The 15944-nt window shown below is 40.3% G+C and overlaps 1 protein-coding gene across 1 annotated transcript in view; it reads left to right on the plus strand.

Annotated features, from left to right (window-relative positions):
* The window catches only part of THSD7B (thrombospondin type 1 domain containing 7B), a 1042983-nt gene that overhangs the window by 459807 nt on the left and 567232 nt on the right, over positions 1-15944 (plus strand). Inside the window, exon 7 of the mRNA XM_023515847.1 lies at positions 9323-9478. Coding sequence (XP_023371615.1) covers positions 9323-9478 — 156 coding nt within the window. The remainder of the gene's footprint in view (positions 1-9322; positions 9479-15944) is intronic.

A 15944-nucleotide genomic window follows, 5' to 3' on the forward strand; every position in this document is an offset into this window, starting at 1 on the left:
CCACAACACCTGGCTACTTTTTGGTTGCAGCCGTCATTGTTGTTTGGCGGGTCCGGGCTGGGGATTCGAATCTGCCACCTTAGGTGTATGTGGCTGCCGCCTTAGCCGGTTGAGCTATAGACGCCGAGCCAAAATCATTGAATTCTTGAGAAAGCTTTTTAATAATTTGAAATTCTAATTCCCTCCATTTCTCCATTCTGTTAATCTTATTTTTCCTCCAGATTCTGAACTTGATTCCTGACATCTCACCCATCTGTTTATAGATAGGATCTTTAATGGCATCTGCCCTATCCTTCCTTGGGGGAGTTGTTCTACACTGGTTATTCAGGTTACCAGCGTTTTTGTGTTGATTCCATCTCTTGCTGAATTTGCACGCTTGAAGACTGTCCCAAAACCTTTCCACCTGTGGCTGTAACTGTAGAAGGGGCCGACTTTCTTGCCCAGAGGGGTCTGTTTGTGTGGAAAAGCCTCTGCAGTGTGAGCCTTATTGTTCTAGCTGCTGTGGCTGCTTCTCTTTGCCTCGGGGTATTGCCGCTTCAGTGTGCTTCCCTCTCAACTGACCATCCTTTCCATTTCTTGGGTGAGGGGTCTAGGGTTCCAGGCTTGGCTAGATCAGTCCTCTGTGTGTCCCATCGCAGCAGCATGTAGCTCCAGCAGCTTTGCAGGTAACATGGCAGCTTGTTCAGTCCTGGGGGTGGCCACAAGGGAGCCCACCAAGCAAGGAGTGCCAGGAGCTGCCAAAGGGTGAATACAGCAGCTGGATCAGTCCTGGGGGGTGGCCTGCCACAGCATGGAGCACCAGCAGTCCTGGCCCGGGGAACACAGGGCTCAACCAATTCTCTGGCTACATGGCCAGGACAGGGTGCTTGGTCCCTCGGGGGTAGGGGTACACTGCTCTTGGTCCTCCTCTCACTGTCTCTGTAGGCAAGGGGCGAAGGGTGGACTGGAAATTCAAAAAAAATCTAAGTCTATTTTTCTATTTTATCTCAATTTTATTATATATACAGTATATATAATAAAAACTATATATATATATATATAGAGAGAGAGAGAGAGAGTCTTATTTTTTTGCCTGGGCTAGAGTGCAGTGACATCATCATAGCTCAGAGCAACCTCAAACTCCTGGGCTCAAGTGATCCTCCTGCCTCAGCCGCTGAGGAGCTGGGACTAAAGGTAATCACCACCACATCTAGTTAATTTTTTTTCTTTAAAAATATTGAGAGTTTACAGAGTTTATTTTGCAGTTACATAGAGCACTTTTGTTACATAAGTGTGTCCCCTACCCAACTAGTGTTCATTGTACCTATAAGGGTCTCGCTCTTGCTCATGCTGGTCTTGAACTCGTGACCTCAGGTATCTCAGTCTCCCAGAGTGCTAGGGTTATAGGTATGAGATATCACACCTTTCAAATATATTTTTTAAAGTATGCACAATGTTTGTTTATCTTTTTCCTGATTATTATTACAACAGATTTTTTTCTGTCATTTTTTTTGTAAATAAATCATTATATAATGTAGTATTAAAGAATATGAGCTTTTAAGATGCCTCAAGTTTGTCATTTATTGGTCTTGTCATTTGAAACAAATAATTTACCCTCAGTTATCTCATCTATAAAGTGGGAATGATAATTGTGCTTACCTCAGAGCAATTGAACTGATGAAATGAAAAGTCACAGTCAAGTGCTTAGCACAGTGGATAGAACCAGTGGGTCGTTAATGGAAATTAGCCATTATTACCAACATTAGTCAGTTAAATAGGCATTTGTGGGCATTATTGGGAAGACTTGCTCTCATTTGGCTATTTTCATTGTTTTTACAGAAAAGTGAATTCTGGGTTGGAGAGTGCTGAGTTTGAGGACATCACTGGGTCTAAAAGACTATCCTGAAAGCTGCATTTCCCTGACATTGCAGATTTCTGTGTGGAGATAACTGTTTTACCTGCCTCTCTGCCTTTTTACTCATTCTTTTTGCCTGACAACTCCCCCACTGCTCCTTTACCCACTTTCCCTTCGGTCTCCTCTATTATAGTACTTTTAACTTTGTGTAGTGCAAAAATATAGCATTTAGAACAGTTCTTGTTCATTCTGTCTTCTCTGTACCCATACTTTTAGCTCTGAGTTAAAAGCCTGAGAAAAAGTCAGGGAAAAAAATTTTCCAAAATGAACAAAAGAGAGGACATATGATAATAGAAATAACTGAATACAAGACTTAAGGCTACTGTACTTTTTCCTTAATCATGCAATTGTTCGTATTGATTCTGATTGCTTTCAAATATTATATGCATACACTTCTTTTGCTATCATTTTTCTTCTGAAGATTATTTTTCTATCTTTGCCTATATTGTTTACTCTGTGTTATTAGGAAAATCACTAGTTGATATTTATTTTATAATTAGCTATATGAAATGAATGAAATTTGGAAAACTTTTTGATATGTGGCCAAATTTCACATAATTATTTCTAATTGCAGGAATTATTTTTAGATATTCAATCTGTTGTACATACACACTCATCCTCTTGCCAAATTTTATTGCATGATACTTTGCCAAGAGAGTCACAATATGGCCAAAATTAAGCTTTATTAAGTATAATAGGATGAGATGTGATTTACTTCTTTAAGCTGCCTATAAGTGCTAGAAGACAGATTTTATTCTAGCCACTAAGTTAAAAGAATGACACATCAATTTGCAAATCCCGATGGCAAAAGGCAATAGAAATAATGCACAAAGGTTCTTGAAGAAAAATAGCTTTATGGGTAAAATTGTAATATTATTTATCTTTATCCCTCAACCATTTGACTACTTCAGTCTGTACAAGACCTCTATTTATTTTAGCAGTAGGTGGATTCAGTTCCTGCCAAGTCAGTGTACTCTGTAAATGAGTATGTCAGAAGCAATATTTCTAATCATTTAGAAAGCAGCATTTTTATGTAAGTAGGCTCTTTCATTAGTTTTGAATTAAATTTGAATAATTTCTGTTGCTCTTATGGTTGTTTCTTGGAGGGCCTAGGCAATGAAGGATTCCTGAGTTCTTGGATTAGAATCCCTTTGGGGTTTACAGTGCCTGCATGGAATTTGAAAAATAAAATTGAATATAACTTCTTTATCTAACTTCTTTATAGAAGTTGACATTATACTGGAAATCCTATATCTTCTAAAAAAATTAATGATAGACTATTCTATATTTAGGGTTGCTTTGGTGCCGCCAAGGTAGAAAGCAGGCAAAATAATCTCGGTTTGGGGGCTCCAGGAAGAAGTATTACCTTTTGGGTGGTGCCAGTGGCTCAAGGAATAGCGCGCCAGCCCCATATGCTATAGGTGGTGGGTTCAAACCCAACCCCAGCCAAGAAAGAAAAAAAAAACTGCAAAAAAAAAAAAAAGGAAAAACAAGTATTACCTTTCTTTTCTTTTCATCTATACTTACAAATGCTCAGAGAAAAATCAAAATCTGCAACTAATTCCTCTAGCATCTTCAAGATACGTCTTCCTGTCCTAAAAGAAGCTCCATTATGACATCGTAGAATTACCTTAAACACTTTCAGAATTTTGAAAGGCTGAGTTGATTTTTCATCCAATAATATTATAGATAATACTACAGAAGAAGAATATTCCAATGACTACTGAATATTCTGATGACTACTGCAATAACTTGTTTTACTTTAAGCAAATGTGACTGTTTATAAACTAAAGAGGGATATATGGTTATAAGTTATAATTAAGTATTTTTTGTGATTTCATTTTAATTATTTTAAGGAATTAAAAAGAACTGAAATTTAGACTTTCCAAAGTGGTCATCAGTAGACATAGGGAATGATATACTATTATTGAATCTTTGGCAACTTAACTTATTTCTGGTTTAATTAAAATTAGTTTGGATTAGAGCTTGATTTAATTTCAGAGAATAAAATTTGAAGGTACTCATTTTTCTTTACAATGGCAGTCACATGCTAATGATCACAGCAGGCATTTTCTTCTTAATTACAATTCATTTGTAATTGTATTTGTATGCTCATTTGAAATCACTTTGTCATTTAGGAAAGTCATAAACTTTGTTCATTTCAAGAATTAGGAAGTTTTTTTTTTTTATTTTTAACATGAAGCATATAACATATCCCATGTATTTTTCCTCTTGTTAATTAACATTCTGTTCATGGAGTAATTCATTATTTAAAGTGACTTTGCAATTGCTACTTGCAGACTTTAACATTTCTTGCGAGGCCAGTCAATTTAAAAATCATATTGGAAATGAAAAATTTGAGGTTAGACACAAAAATATCCAATTAATGGTGATTGCATATATTAAGTGACTCATAATACTGTAACATTTTCATTAGCATTTAGAAAGATACTGCTATGTTGTGTCTGAATTTGTCCAGATTGTGTTATTTTGACTCTTTAACATGGCCACGAAAAGTCTTGATGGGGACTAACATTGCTGCCTAGAAAATCTAAATAATCTCTAAGACCTTGGATAATTGCTCATCTAGGCAGGCAATTTGTCAGTGTAGGAATGGCAGAGGGCTTCATGGTGACATAGTCTGAGAGGCAGGTGGAGCAAGTAAGACAAGCTCAGACCTGCAGTCACCAGATGTGATGATTAGAGCAGGAACTCACTGTATTGGAGATGACAGATTTAATTTGTAGAAATAGAGTTGTTTCAGGCAGTGGTCTTAGAGGAAGGAGTGCAGGTGAAGAGAAAAGCAGCAGCTTTTCTTACTGCGAGCATCATGGATGGAGTTTGGCCAAGGAACAATGAAAAGTCATTAAAGAGTAAATTGCAAAGACCATCAGCTCCAGGTGACCAAAGGAATCCTTCATAGTACTCATTTCCTGAGATAATTTTATTTCATGATGAATAACCACAAATTTAAAATAGTAAGTTGTCATCTGAAGTGGAGCAGACTTTGGTCTCACTACTTCTTTCTTGGAGGGGAAAATCTGAGGAAGAGTTTTGCAGTAGCAATGAAAAAGGGAGAATTTTGTTTTGTATAATAGCATAAATGGTTCAAAGAGTTAAATTTATTTAAAGAGCTTGCAGGATGTATGAGTATTTTAGATCTTTCCTGTCCTTGACTGCCTCCAGTTCTGGTCACTGTGATTCATAAACAAAATATCCTTGGTACAAATTATCTGTCCTGTCTGTTCCTTTCATTGCATGGAGGAAGCCAAGAAGGGCAGGAGCAGGTGGGCTGGCCACTTGCGATAAGACTTGGCTCTTGTTTTGCTCTAGATTTGCTGCATGAACAATCTAGTCTTTGGAGCTTGATTTTTAAGGAAAATTAATGGATTAAGCAAAATTGACTCTAAAGCTCCCTCTAGCTCTAACAGTCAATAGGTATAGAAATAGCCTGTGTTCACTCCTCTCAGGAAAATCACTCGCTAAGTAGTGTGAAGCTGGTTAGTGCTTTGTGACTTACTCTTGATTATTTCTAGAGCAAATTTAGCCTGGGGTGGGGGGAGAGGGTCCATGATAGAGATAGGTTGACCCAAGCACATTGATGCAGTGCCTAAATGAAGCATCTTGGACATGTCACCAGGGACTGGAAGAATTTATTGATATGCATTAAGATTCACTGTCTGTCCAGGCAGCAGGTGCTGAAGAGACACAACTGCTCTGACACATGGTCTCTCTCCTACCCCTGAGCCTCCAATATATCACTTAGTAGTCCCCAGAGAAGTTCCTTCTTGTTCTTTTCCCTTCAAACATGTCCTTCCTTACTTTCCAATCTGAGGAGTATCATTAGTTCTAATGTTCAACATTCAGCTAATTGATAGTTAAGTATTTATCAAAGGAAACCAAGGGGCACTTAACCCCACAACCCTAGTAATCTTCAACAGCCCTCTCAAAATAAACCAAATAAGCATAATATCATCATTGACACAGTGCCCTTGACCAATGCAACTTCAGGACATGTTCTCTGGTCTCTTTCCAACTACACAGCCACGTTTCTGAGCCTTTCTGCTCAGACATCCTGGAAGCTTCATGTGAACTTTAACAAGAGCCCACTGTGTGCCTGGGGGTTGCGGTAACAGACTGGAGTAGTTTTAACTGCAGAGTAAAGAGTCAAGCACAAAGGTTGTAAGCCTCAGCTGTCTGCTGTGTCTTAGGGATGACAGGTTTGGGGTATCTTCTGAGCATTGACCATCAGGTGCTCAAGTTTGTGTGTTGTCAGAGGGGGACTTCCCTGGGAAGGGAGCAGCAGAGCAGCTTTCTATTCTTTGCAGACTCCTGGACTCAACTGTGATCATTATCAGCTCACCCTGGAGTGTGGCCTCTGTGAGGGCAGAAGTCTAGTGTGTTTTTCTTGTTGTGGCTTCAGCATCTAACCCAGTGTCAACACACGTTGGGATCCTGTGCACTTGTTACTAACTGGTCAGAATCTAGTGAGACATCACACACTCAAATGCAGCAAGTTATATGGAGCAGATTTATTACTCACAAGTCACCACAAAAGCCCAGGATGCCTGTGAGCTGGTGCCACCAAGGCACAGAAAGCTTCCTGGGGCAGGTGGCATCTCCACCATGCATGCCCCACTTGCACCACAGATGAGGAACCCTGAAACATGACCCAGCCTGAGCTTTATACCCTGAGAGACATGTGACGTGCTGGGCTGAAGTGTCGAAGGACATCTTGTTTTGGGTGGATAGGAGGTTGGGGCCAAAGCAGAGCCTGGCCACTTTCTGCTTTATCTCAGGGTGTTGTGTTTCCAGTTCATTCTTGAGAACTATAAGCAAGAAAAGGGGAATAACTGAGTGGATCTGAGACCACTGAGAGAAGTGTCCTGTACATGATAGGCATGTAATATAGTGGGATGACTAATTACAGGCCAGATGGGGCTGCAGTTAAGTGGAAAGACTCTAAAGCCAGACTGCCCAGACCCAAGTCCCTGCTTCCCTAGCTGGGAATGTGGGTAAGTGGGTGAACATTTCTGTGCTTCAGTTTCCCCACTTTAGAATTTGATGTAGCAGTAACATATCTAAAAGGGAAATAATACAGCTTAAAAATATTAATGTTTATAAGATGGTCATAGCCAGTGCCTGGCATGTATTATAAATGTTTATTAAGTAACTAGATTAATCAGTTTACATGTCACACTTCTTTTGTCATTACTAGGTTCTGTTTTGGGAACTACAGTTACAGTTTGTGAGACCATACGGTGCCATATATGGGACCAGACCCAAACACATTTTTGCCTTATAACATCAAGCTGGGCACTTTCTACTTGTATGATGCTGTGACACATCAGCCCTGTTAATATGCCAGTTGACTTAACCATTTAAGAGTGAGAGTTCCTTGTAACCAGCTACCACCGAAGAGGGTCCGATTTAGATGGATACTCAAAATTTTGGAATGAACGCGTGCTTTACTCAAGGAATGGACTGCCTCATGTGCCTTCTTTTCTTTACCCTGAGAGGGGATGATTGCATATCTTTCCCCACCTCCCAGGTCCTTCCCTACCCATGGTTCATCACTTTGTATGTACATCCCCGATTCTGGTCTCCCCAAGCCCCTCTTGTCATTTCCAGCACAGTCTTTCCTCAGCCTCCCTGGGCAACCTCTTTGCTTTCCCTTTATTCTGTTTCCTCTTCCTTTCTCTGTTCCCTTCTTCATGGCTTGCAAACTTTAACATTTACATTGGCAATCTTGCTTTGCCCTTGCCTATTTTAAGTCAGGTCAAATCTTCTTGGTAAACTAGAAAAGAATTAATTGCAAACAAAACATAATTATTTTCCTTCACACATAACTATTTTCCTTCACACTCTCCTTTTTTTCTTTTATTCCCCCTCCCCCCATAAGTGGGCCAAGCTACGTCATTGTTCATCAGAAACATTTCTCCCAGGCAGCACCTGTGGCTCAGTAAGTAGGGCACTGGCCCCATATACTGAGGGGTGGCGGGTTCGAACCCGGCCCCCAGCCAAACTGCAACAAAAAAATAGCTGGGCAGTGTTCAGGCACCTGTAGTCCCAGCTACTCAGGAGGCTGAGGCAGAGAATCACCTAAGCCCAAGAGCTGGAGGTTGCTATGAGCTATGATGTCATGGCACTCTATCAAGGGCAATAAAAATTAGACTCTGTCTCTTAAAAAAAAGAAAAGAAAAGAAAAAGAAAATGGGAGAACTACATATTCTTGGGAGAATTGCATGGGTTGTGATTTTGTCATGACAGTATTGTTGATTTTGCTATTGATTTGATTTGTGTTCAGAGTTCTGCTGGTCAGAGTTGCAAGTGATCGTCCCCTTTACCAGATTTGACCCTTACACATACGTAAAGGGTGAGAAGCAAAGTTATGACTCACCTCCTCTCACATAGGGGCACATGGAGGCATCCTCATCTGCTCAGCTGGGGGGAAATGATTCACAGGAAATATTTAGACAATAGTGCAAGCTAGTCCTTGAAATATTATCTTCTGGACTTTAACTATTTGCTCAAAAACTGTGGTTTTCTCCAAAGCCTTCCTAAGAAGGCTCTGTGCAAGAGAATTAGTTATTTATTTGGCTGTTTATTGAGTGTGCCACTTTCAAGTGCTGCCATCTTAACTCCTGTCATGTCATAATCTCCACAAGGTCAGAATTTTGTCTACTCCTTTGTCTGTATATTCTGATGTTACCCAGGATGGGGCTGCACACAGAACACACTTGGTGAATGCCCCTGCCGGAGAGATACTAGCTGTGCCCTGAAGTGAGCCTGCTCTGGCCCTGCTCCAAGAGCAGGTGCTCACCAGGAAGAGTTGGGAGCTACTAGTTTTGTCATTCTCCAGGAGGAGGCTTGGGCCTCTGAAGAGCCTCCCTAATGAAACTGATTTCCAGGGGCCAGTTCTGCAGTCACAGATCCTGAATTTTCTTCTCATTCTAAGAGCCATTCATTTTCTGTGTCTTTGCCAGCCCCACTCCTCAAGGGAGTCACAGCAATAGATTGGTTATGTTAAACACTGCACTCAGGGGTTTGATTTTGATTTTTTCACAGTGACCTGGTCTTTTATATAGTCAAGATAGACTTATCTTGAAATTTCACAAAGCCATTTAATTTTTTAAAGTCATAAGTCTAGATAATTTGTATTTATGATATTTGCAGGTCTGTCTTGAATTCCCAGGGAATACTTGCTAAGCAGGAATTTCAAGTATCTGCTCTTTGTCTCTGTCTTCCTTGCCTTTCCTCACCCCAAATACTCACAACGTGGAGCCTAGTAATGCATATTGGAGAGTGTTGATATTTTGTTTGTGTATCCTCATTTTAACTATAAAGCTGATGTGGGCAAAGAAGAGATGCAAATAAAGACAGAAACAATGCTAAGGATAACATGGACCTTATCTTTTTGTCCTTCAGTGTCTAGACCTGTGGAAAAGGCGCTATGTTTGGGACCTGCCCCTCCAGCCTCTCAGCTCTGCCATATCCCATGCTCTACGGACTGCATTGTGTCTTCCTGGTCAGCATGGGGCCTGTGCATCCATGAAAACTGCCACAATCCTCAGGGGAGGAGAGGTGCGTGCCTTGTTTGTGTTCACGTCATTTACTTCCAGTGTACAAACATTTCTTCTGGTTGCTAAGTCACTGATTAGGCCTCCTTAAGACAATATTTGTTTGTAAAATTCAGATAACCAGCTCAAGCCTGACAGTGTTTAGTTGTTAGGGAGGCAGGTGAGGACGTTCCCACAGAGCACAAAATTCGACCTTGATTAACCTCTCAGTTAGGCTGCCAGCCAACAAAGTGATTATTACTCTGTTTGGCATAATACAATATTTTTTATATATAATGGTTATACTAAGGAAATCAGACATGATTTCTATAATATCACATCAGAAAACAGCTGTTTTATACCTACTTATATAGGTATAGTTAACCTCTGATGTTATATTTTTTACTTTTACAAAGAGCACTGTGTATATTGTTTACTTTTTGATGTTCTCAGGCCTAAGGAAGAATTGTCACCCTTACTATTCTTGTTTAATTTTGTAGGCTTCCATGCCCTTGTTCTCTTTAGTTTGTGATTAAAATGCACATCTTTACCTTTAGAAGTTTATTTCCAGTGGTATCTTGCCTTCTCTTTCATTGACCCTTTGGTTTCTATTGACATAGTGTTCCCTTAAATGACAGTGCTAAAAGAAATATTTTCTTTTCCAAGAGAAATGAAGTCCAGGGACTTTCTAGAATTTAGATGGTGTTTGCCAAGCCATGGTCCTAGTTACTGCATGCTCAGGAAGAATGCACGGCCCTGCACTTGATGCTGCCATCCTGTTGTGCCTGGCACTTTGCTCACAGATTAATGCCTCATCCATTTGAAAACTCATAATCCAGTAATCCCTGGAGTTCTTATATGAACACATGTGTGCCCCTGGGGTCGCACACCCATGTCCCTGGATTTTTCCCTTTATTCTGACTCTTGCTCTAAGACAGAAAAGAAGATGTGTGTTGAGTCTGAGGCAGGGAAAAGCTAACTTTCATCCTTTTATCAAATCAGAGATCTGGATTTATACAGAGCCTGGGGGCACTCTACCCAATTTTCTTATGCAGTGTAACTGCAGTGTCCCCCAGGGTCCTTCAGTTTATGGACACAAGTAAGTTCCCATTAAGAACTTACTGTATAATCAGACCTTGGAAGTTTCTTGTAGTTATTTATGAGACTCTTGGGGTGACATACATGTTCTTAGAACCAATCCACTTACATTCGACCCACACCATTCCTATTTATGTCACTGTCTAGAAAAGTTGTGTGAGGTTGGACAGAGGCTCCCCTGTCACTGTGGCTGTGGCTGCAATTGTCCAGGCTGCCACACCTCTGCTGCGTTAAGTTCTGCCTTTATCTGCTTTCAAACTATAGCACCAATATCAGACTAAGTTGGCCTGAATATCGTAGGGGATAATTTGGTTATTGGTGACATGTACCTGAAATAGAAGAGAGGTGTAAACAAAGTCAACAGATCTCATTCTTTCTCTCATTTTTTCTCTCCCTTCCTACTTCTCTGTTTCTCAGATCTTTGTTCTGTTTTTCTTTGAATGAGGTTTAGTTTAAGGCAATACATAATGTAGAAAGAAATATCTTCCCTGATAGTTCCAGGAAGAATACTAGAACTGAATTTCATTGGCTGTTTTGTGTCATGTGCTCTTCTCCCTGAAGCACCTGCTCTGACTGGTGGGTAGGAGGTGGAGCTTAAGTGTCTATATCCTGGGCTTGGGCCCACTGTTGGAATTGAAAGAGGCAGAGCTGAATGCAAACTTCACAACCTGAGATTAGGGAAGGGGTGATCCCTTAGGGAAGATGAGGTACTAAAAGACAGTAGAAACAGTTCTGAGGGTCAGACTTCATTGGTGATTATGAAATAGACATTTATTTCCTCTTTATTCTCAGCCAAAGTTTCTACACAGCAATTCAGAGAAGGCTCCTTTTCCTAATTCTGTGTTGCACTTTTGTCAGTGAAAAACTGCTGCTTTGACTTTTTATTCAGTCTTCCTTTTCCACATCACTCTAAACTGGCCCATGGAACTCAACTGGGAAACTTACAACATTCTGACTCCTCCATTTGACCCCTTCTCACAAGTCCCTCTTATGCCAAACTTCCTCCTATTGTCCCCTCATTCCTCTTAACAAATTGTTAATTTAAATCATTGTTAGAAAATCATTTATTAGACTACATCTGTTGTAAGGTGAATGTGTCCTCCAAAATGATGCACTCGAATCCTAACCCAGTGTCTGTGAATGTAACATTATTTGGAAATTGGACCAATGTAGATATAATCCAGTAAAATGAGGCCACACATAATGAGGGAAGGCCCTATTGCCGTGACTGATGTCCTTATAAGAAGGAGAAAATTAGAACACAGAGGTACGCCCAGAGAGGAGAGGGTGGTGTGAGGATACTGAGGTACAGAGGACAAAAGGAGAAGGCCATGTGAAGATGAGGGAGACACTGGCAGAAATGCACCTGTGAGCCAAGGAATGCCAAGGATCGCCAGCCACAACTAGAATGTAGGAGAAGACATGGAACTGATCCTTCCCTAAAGACCAGAGGGAGCATGGCCTGTGACACCTTGATTTCAGAATTTTGGCCTACTCAACTGTGAGACAATAAAATCCTATATTTTTAAGCCACCCAGTTTGTGGCAGTTTATTCTGGCAGCTCTATGAAACCAATATACTACCCAGCTTTGCATTAGCAGGTAGGCTCAATAAGGATCCAACACCTCGTGCATGCCAAAACTGAAGTGTGAAGAAATAAGGCAACTGGTCTAAACCCTACAGCGATTTAGTAGTGGGCAAGCCTGTACAGAATAAGGTTTTGTGTCTCCTTGGTTCAGTGTCCCTGCAGACACTAGGCTTCCTTAGTTGATTTCCTCCAGGGGCCTAAAGAAGTTTGTGCCAATGTGCAAGTCCAACCCTATGCACTGCCCTTGCATGTGTGAATCATTCCCTTGAGAGCAAATCATTGAGCTGATATAGAAGATAAGAAGTAGAGGGGTATGGGACGTTTCTTAGCACTAGTTTATCACCATCAAAGAAGAAGGAAAGGGAACTGCAGTTGTGGGGGTTGTAGGAAGGAAGGAGGTTGTCCCAACAGAAACTTAAGAGCACCTGATAACAGGGGAGGGAAGCATTTGGCCCCAGACAGCAATGTTTTTCCAAGGGAGACTCAGCCTATGGGGCTGAAGCAAAGGATGGAGGTGGTAGTGTCCCCACAGCCCCTCCCTGAGTTTGGGGGGCAAGTTGGGACTGATATAAATTAGTCTTTGTTTTATATGGACTACGCTGAGGCTAAATGACCCAGCCTCCACACCAAGCAGTTGCAAACAGGAGAGAAGGTAAGCCTCCATGATTGTTATGTGGGTCTGGGAGTTCACTACTTTATAAATGCTTCCTTGGAGCAGAGAGATTTTTGGTGTTTAAGGTCTTGCTAAAACCTGCCAGGACCACCTGCTTATAATCCCTCTTGGGAAGAATAAAGAATAGAGTTTTCCCTCAAGAAAAATGATTCTGTGCCTACAAAGAGTCCAAGTATGTTATGTTGACAGTAAGTAATCTTGTTATTTCTGCTGACTTGTGAACTTGAGGTGAGAGATCCCCTTATTCTCAGTTTCTGGCACATGATTCTGCGATGGGTTTTGCTGGAATCCCTGACTGGCACAAACTAGTGCCAGTAGTTTAGAATTCCTCAGAGGCTGGGGTACATAGGCTACTGCATTAAACATTGTAAAACTCTGGAATGTAAGCAGGCATGTTTAGCCTCGTATTTGAATCCTCTACTCTCAAATGCATTGGACACACTAGCAGAAATCTAGGACATATATACTTTTCTAGATATTTCAACTCTTGTTATAAAAAAAGAAAAAAATACACACATACAGAAAGAAAAGTAGAAGACTTGAGGGTGAAACAGCAAACAACAGAAAAATATAAATGTGGAGATAATTCCCTTTTTTCTCTTTGCTGGTCTTTCCCAGTTATCTTTTCTGCTTTTGGAGGTTCCTTTTGTTAACATTAAAAAAAAAATAGTATGAAGGAATAAGAAAATAGGGAATGTTTTATTACCTAATAGAAGAAATGAGTTCTTATAGAACTCATTCTTATAGTCATTTCTTATAGTCTCCACACTCATTTCTTTTCACTCATTTCTTATAGTCTTCACATGACTTTCTTACTTACAAACTCTTCAATCAGTAAGGTTTGTTGCTGTCAGCTATTCAAAGTACATTAGGAAATCAGCCAATATACACAGCCTTTGCACCCTTCATCACGTTGGTGACAGCCAGACAAGGGGAATAGTGCTTGGCAGGTTTGTGCTTGTCAGGTGAAGCGAGGATGCCTTGCAGAGGAATTTAAATTGGACCAGGTCTTATCATTTCATTTTTGAGACACTCCCAGAGAGTCACAATTAGAGATCTATAAAAGAGAAATAGCCTAAAAAATGCAGACAAACTCTACACGTAGATGAGGTGCATTTTTAAAAATTCTTCTTGATATATAGACATGCATTTCTGTGACTTTTTTTTCCCTTTCAGACACATTCTAGAAAAGCAGCTTTGCCCATAGAAGTTGTTCTAAAGGGGGATTCAATGTAGGGCTTTCTGTATGGTATCATAGTACCTAACTGCATGTGTGGTAGGTAGGGATTCCTTCCCCCTTAGACACAGCACCCTCTTCAATCATAGCACCTAAATCTTAAAATTTCCCATAGCAAAAGACATTTTGAAACTGAAAATCATGACTATTTTTTGAAGGCAGTCTTTGATGCTTTTAATTTAGATAACACACTAAGACTGCAAATTACTGGCAAGTTTTTGATATTACATAATAATAGTAGAGAAAATTTCCATTTTCCAACCTTTCCTCCAAGATAGGCTCTACATTTAATGAGAAGTCTATAAAACCATTTTCCTTCAGTGCAGATAATAAGCATTTGAGAGTCAGTTTTGTCTCCTCTCCTCCCATGTTTATATGTTTTGGTGTGAGTAAGAGGTTTTATCTGCTTCTCATTTAGAGCCTAGAGGGTTCTCCTGCTGACATCACCCTATCAGCGTGTCTTCTTATTTTCTATATTCACAACAAGCTGCAGACTAATAAAGATACCGTGAAATGCTACCCCTGCAGGAATGGTTGATTTCTAAAGTGTTGGAATCAGAGATTGAATCTGCTCGGGTTCTTTGACTCAGAGTTGTTACTCAACATTCAGGGCCCCCAGAGAGGACAGCAAATGGAATGCTTAAGCTGGAATAAGCTTCTGCCATTGTTGTTTAACCTGTTGGATACGTCTCCAAGTCTGCTCCAGTGGAACTGGTGTAAAGACACAGTGCTGTCTGTATATAGCTGTGTGGAAACTCATGTGGACACTTTTCACAAACGTATGCAAAATACTGTCTTCAGACATGAATGTAGCCCCCTGAGCCTTCTTTAATTTTTCCATGGCTTCAATTAAAAACCCCTGACCCCTCGTCTGCCATTTGCTCTTCCTTTTTTCTCCATAACTGACTATTCACTCTTTTCTAATTGTCTCCAATAGAATTACATATTAAATCATAATTCTTGGGGTTATAGAAAAAAAAACTTGCAAATATTAGTTTCACTGAGGGTGAATTGAACCTATAGTTAGAAAGTGATTATTATATCTCTCTCCTGCTCCACAGTGCCTAAAATTTCAATACTCTCTCCTGATGCATGGTACCTTTCAGGTTCACTTTATAAAGTGAGGCTAAAATTCAGCACACACAGGACTAACTCTAACCTTTTCTTGTGAGAAAGCTATGACTCCGAAAGACCTCCCCTGATTTTCATACCCACCTATTTAATCAGCAATGTGCTTTTGGAGAAATTAATAAAGTCCCATCATTGTTTTCACATATGTAAAATAGGCGTAGTAACTTATCAAATTGTTTTGAGGATTTATTAATTTACAGTAGTAAAAGTAAAGTGGCTGTCCCAGTCTTGGTAAAGGTAGATGCCTGGTTAATTCATATGCCTTTTCCCTTATTGTGTAATGCACTCTGGGAAGCAGTTGTGTGCTTTCTGTGCCCCCTGTGACTTCCCATAGCACTGACAGTGGTGTGCACATGGTAGTTAATGTTTATGGAATGATACTCTCTGATTAATATGGAATTCAGTAAATGAAGATGAGTAGTTGACTGGCCCCAGCCACCGTGGATGTGGCTGTTGTATCTTTCAGAACAGAAGCACCTGGAGGAATCCTCATGTTTATTGAAGGCATGAATGCCAAATGTGTGATTAAAGTTAAGTGCTAGCAAGAGAATCCAAGGTTTTTGTTTTATACTGAGCTTGTGGTGTGATTTGATCCTAGTTAGAGTCAAGACAAGAGCACTATAAATGAAAGATTGAAAAAATTTATTGACTAAGGAGATGTAATCTGTAGATTTATGACAAGATGGATGCAACCGATTTATGGAGGGAAACTACACATGCCCCTCAATGGCATTAACCTCCAGGTAAGGGGACATCCAGAATCC

This window comes from Otolemur garnettii, unplaced genomic scaffold, assembly GCF_000181295.1.
Source record: "Otolemur garnettii isolate 467f Iridium unplaced genomic scaffold, OtoGar3 scaffold00080, whole genome shotgun sequence".
Lineage (NCBI taxonomy): Eukaryota > Metazoa > Chordata > Mammalia > Primates > Galagidae > Otolemur > Otolemur garnettii.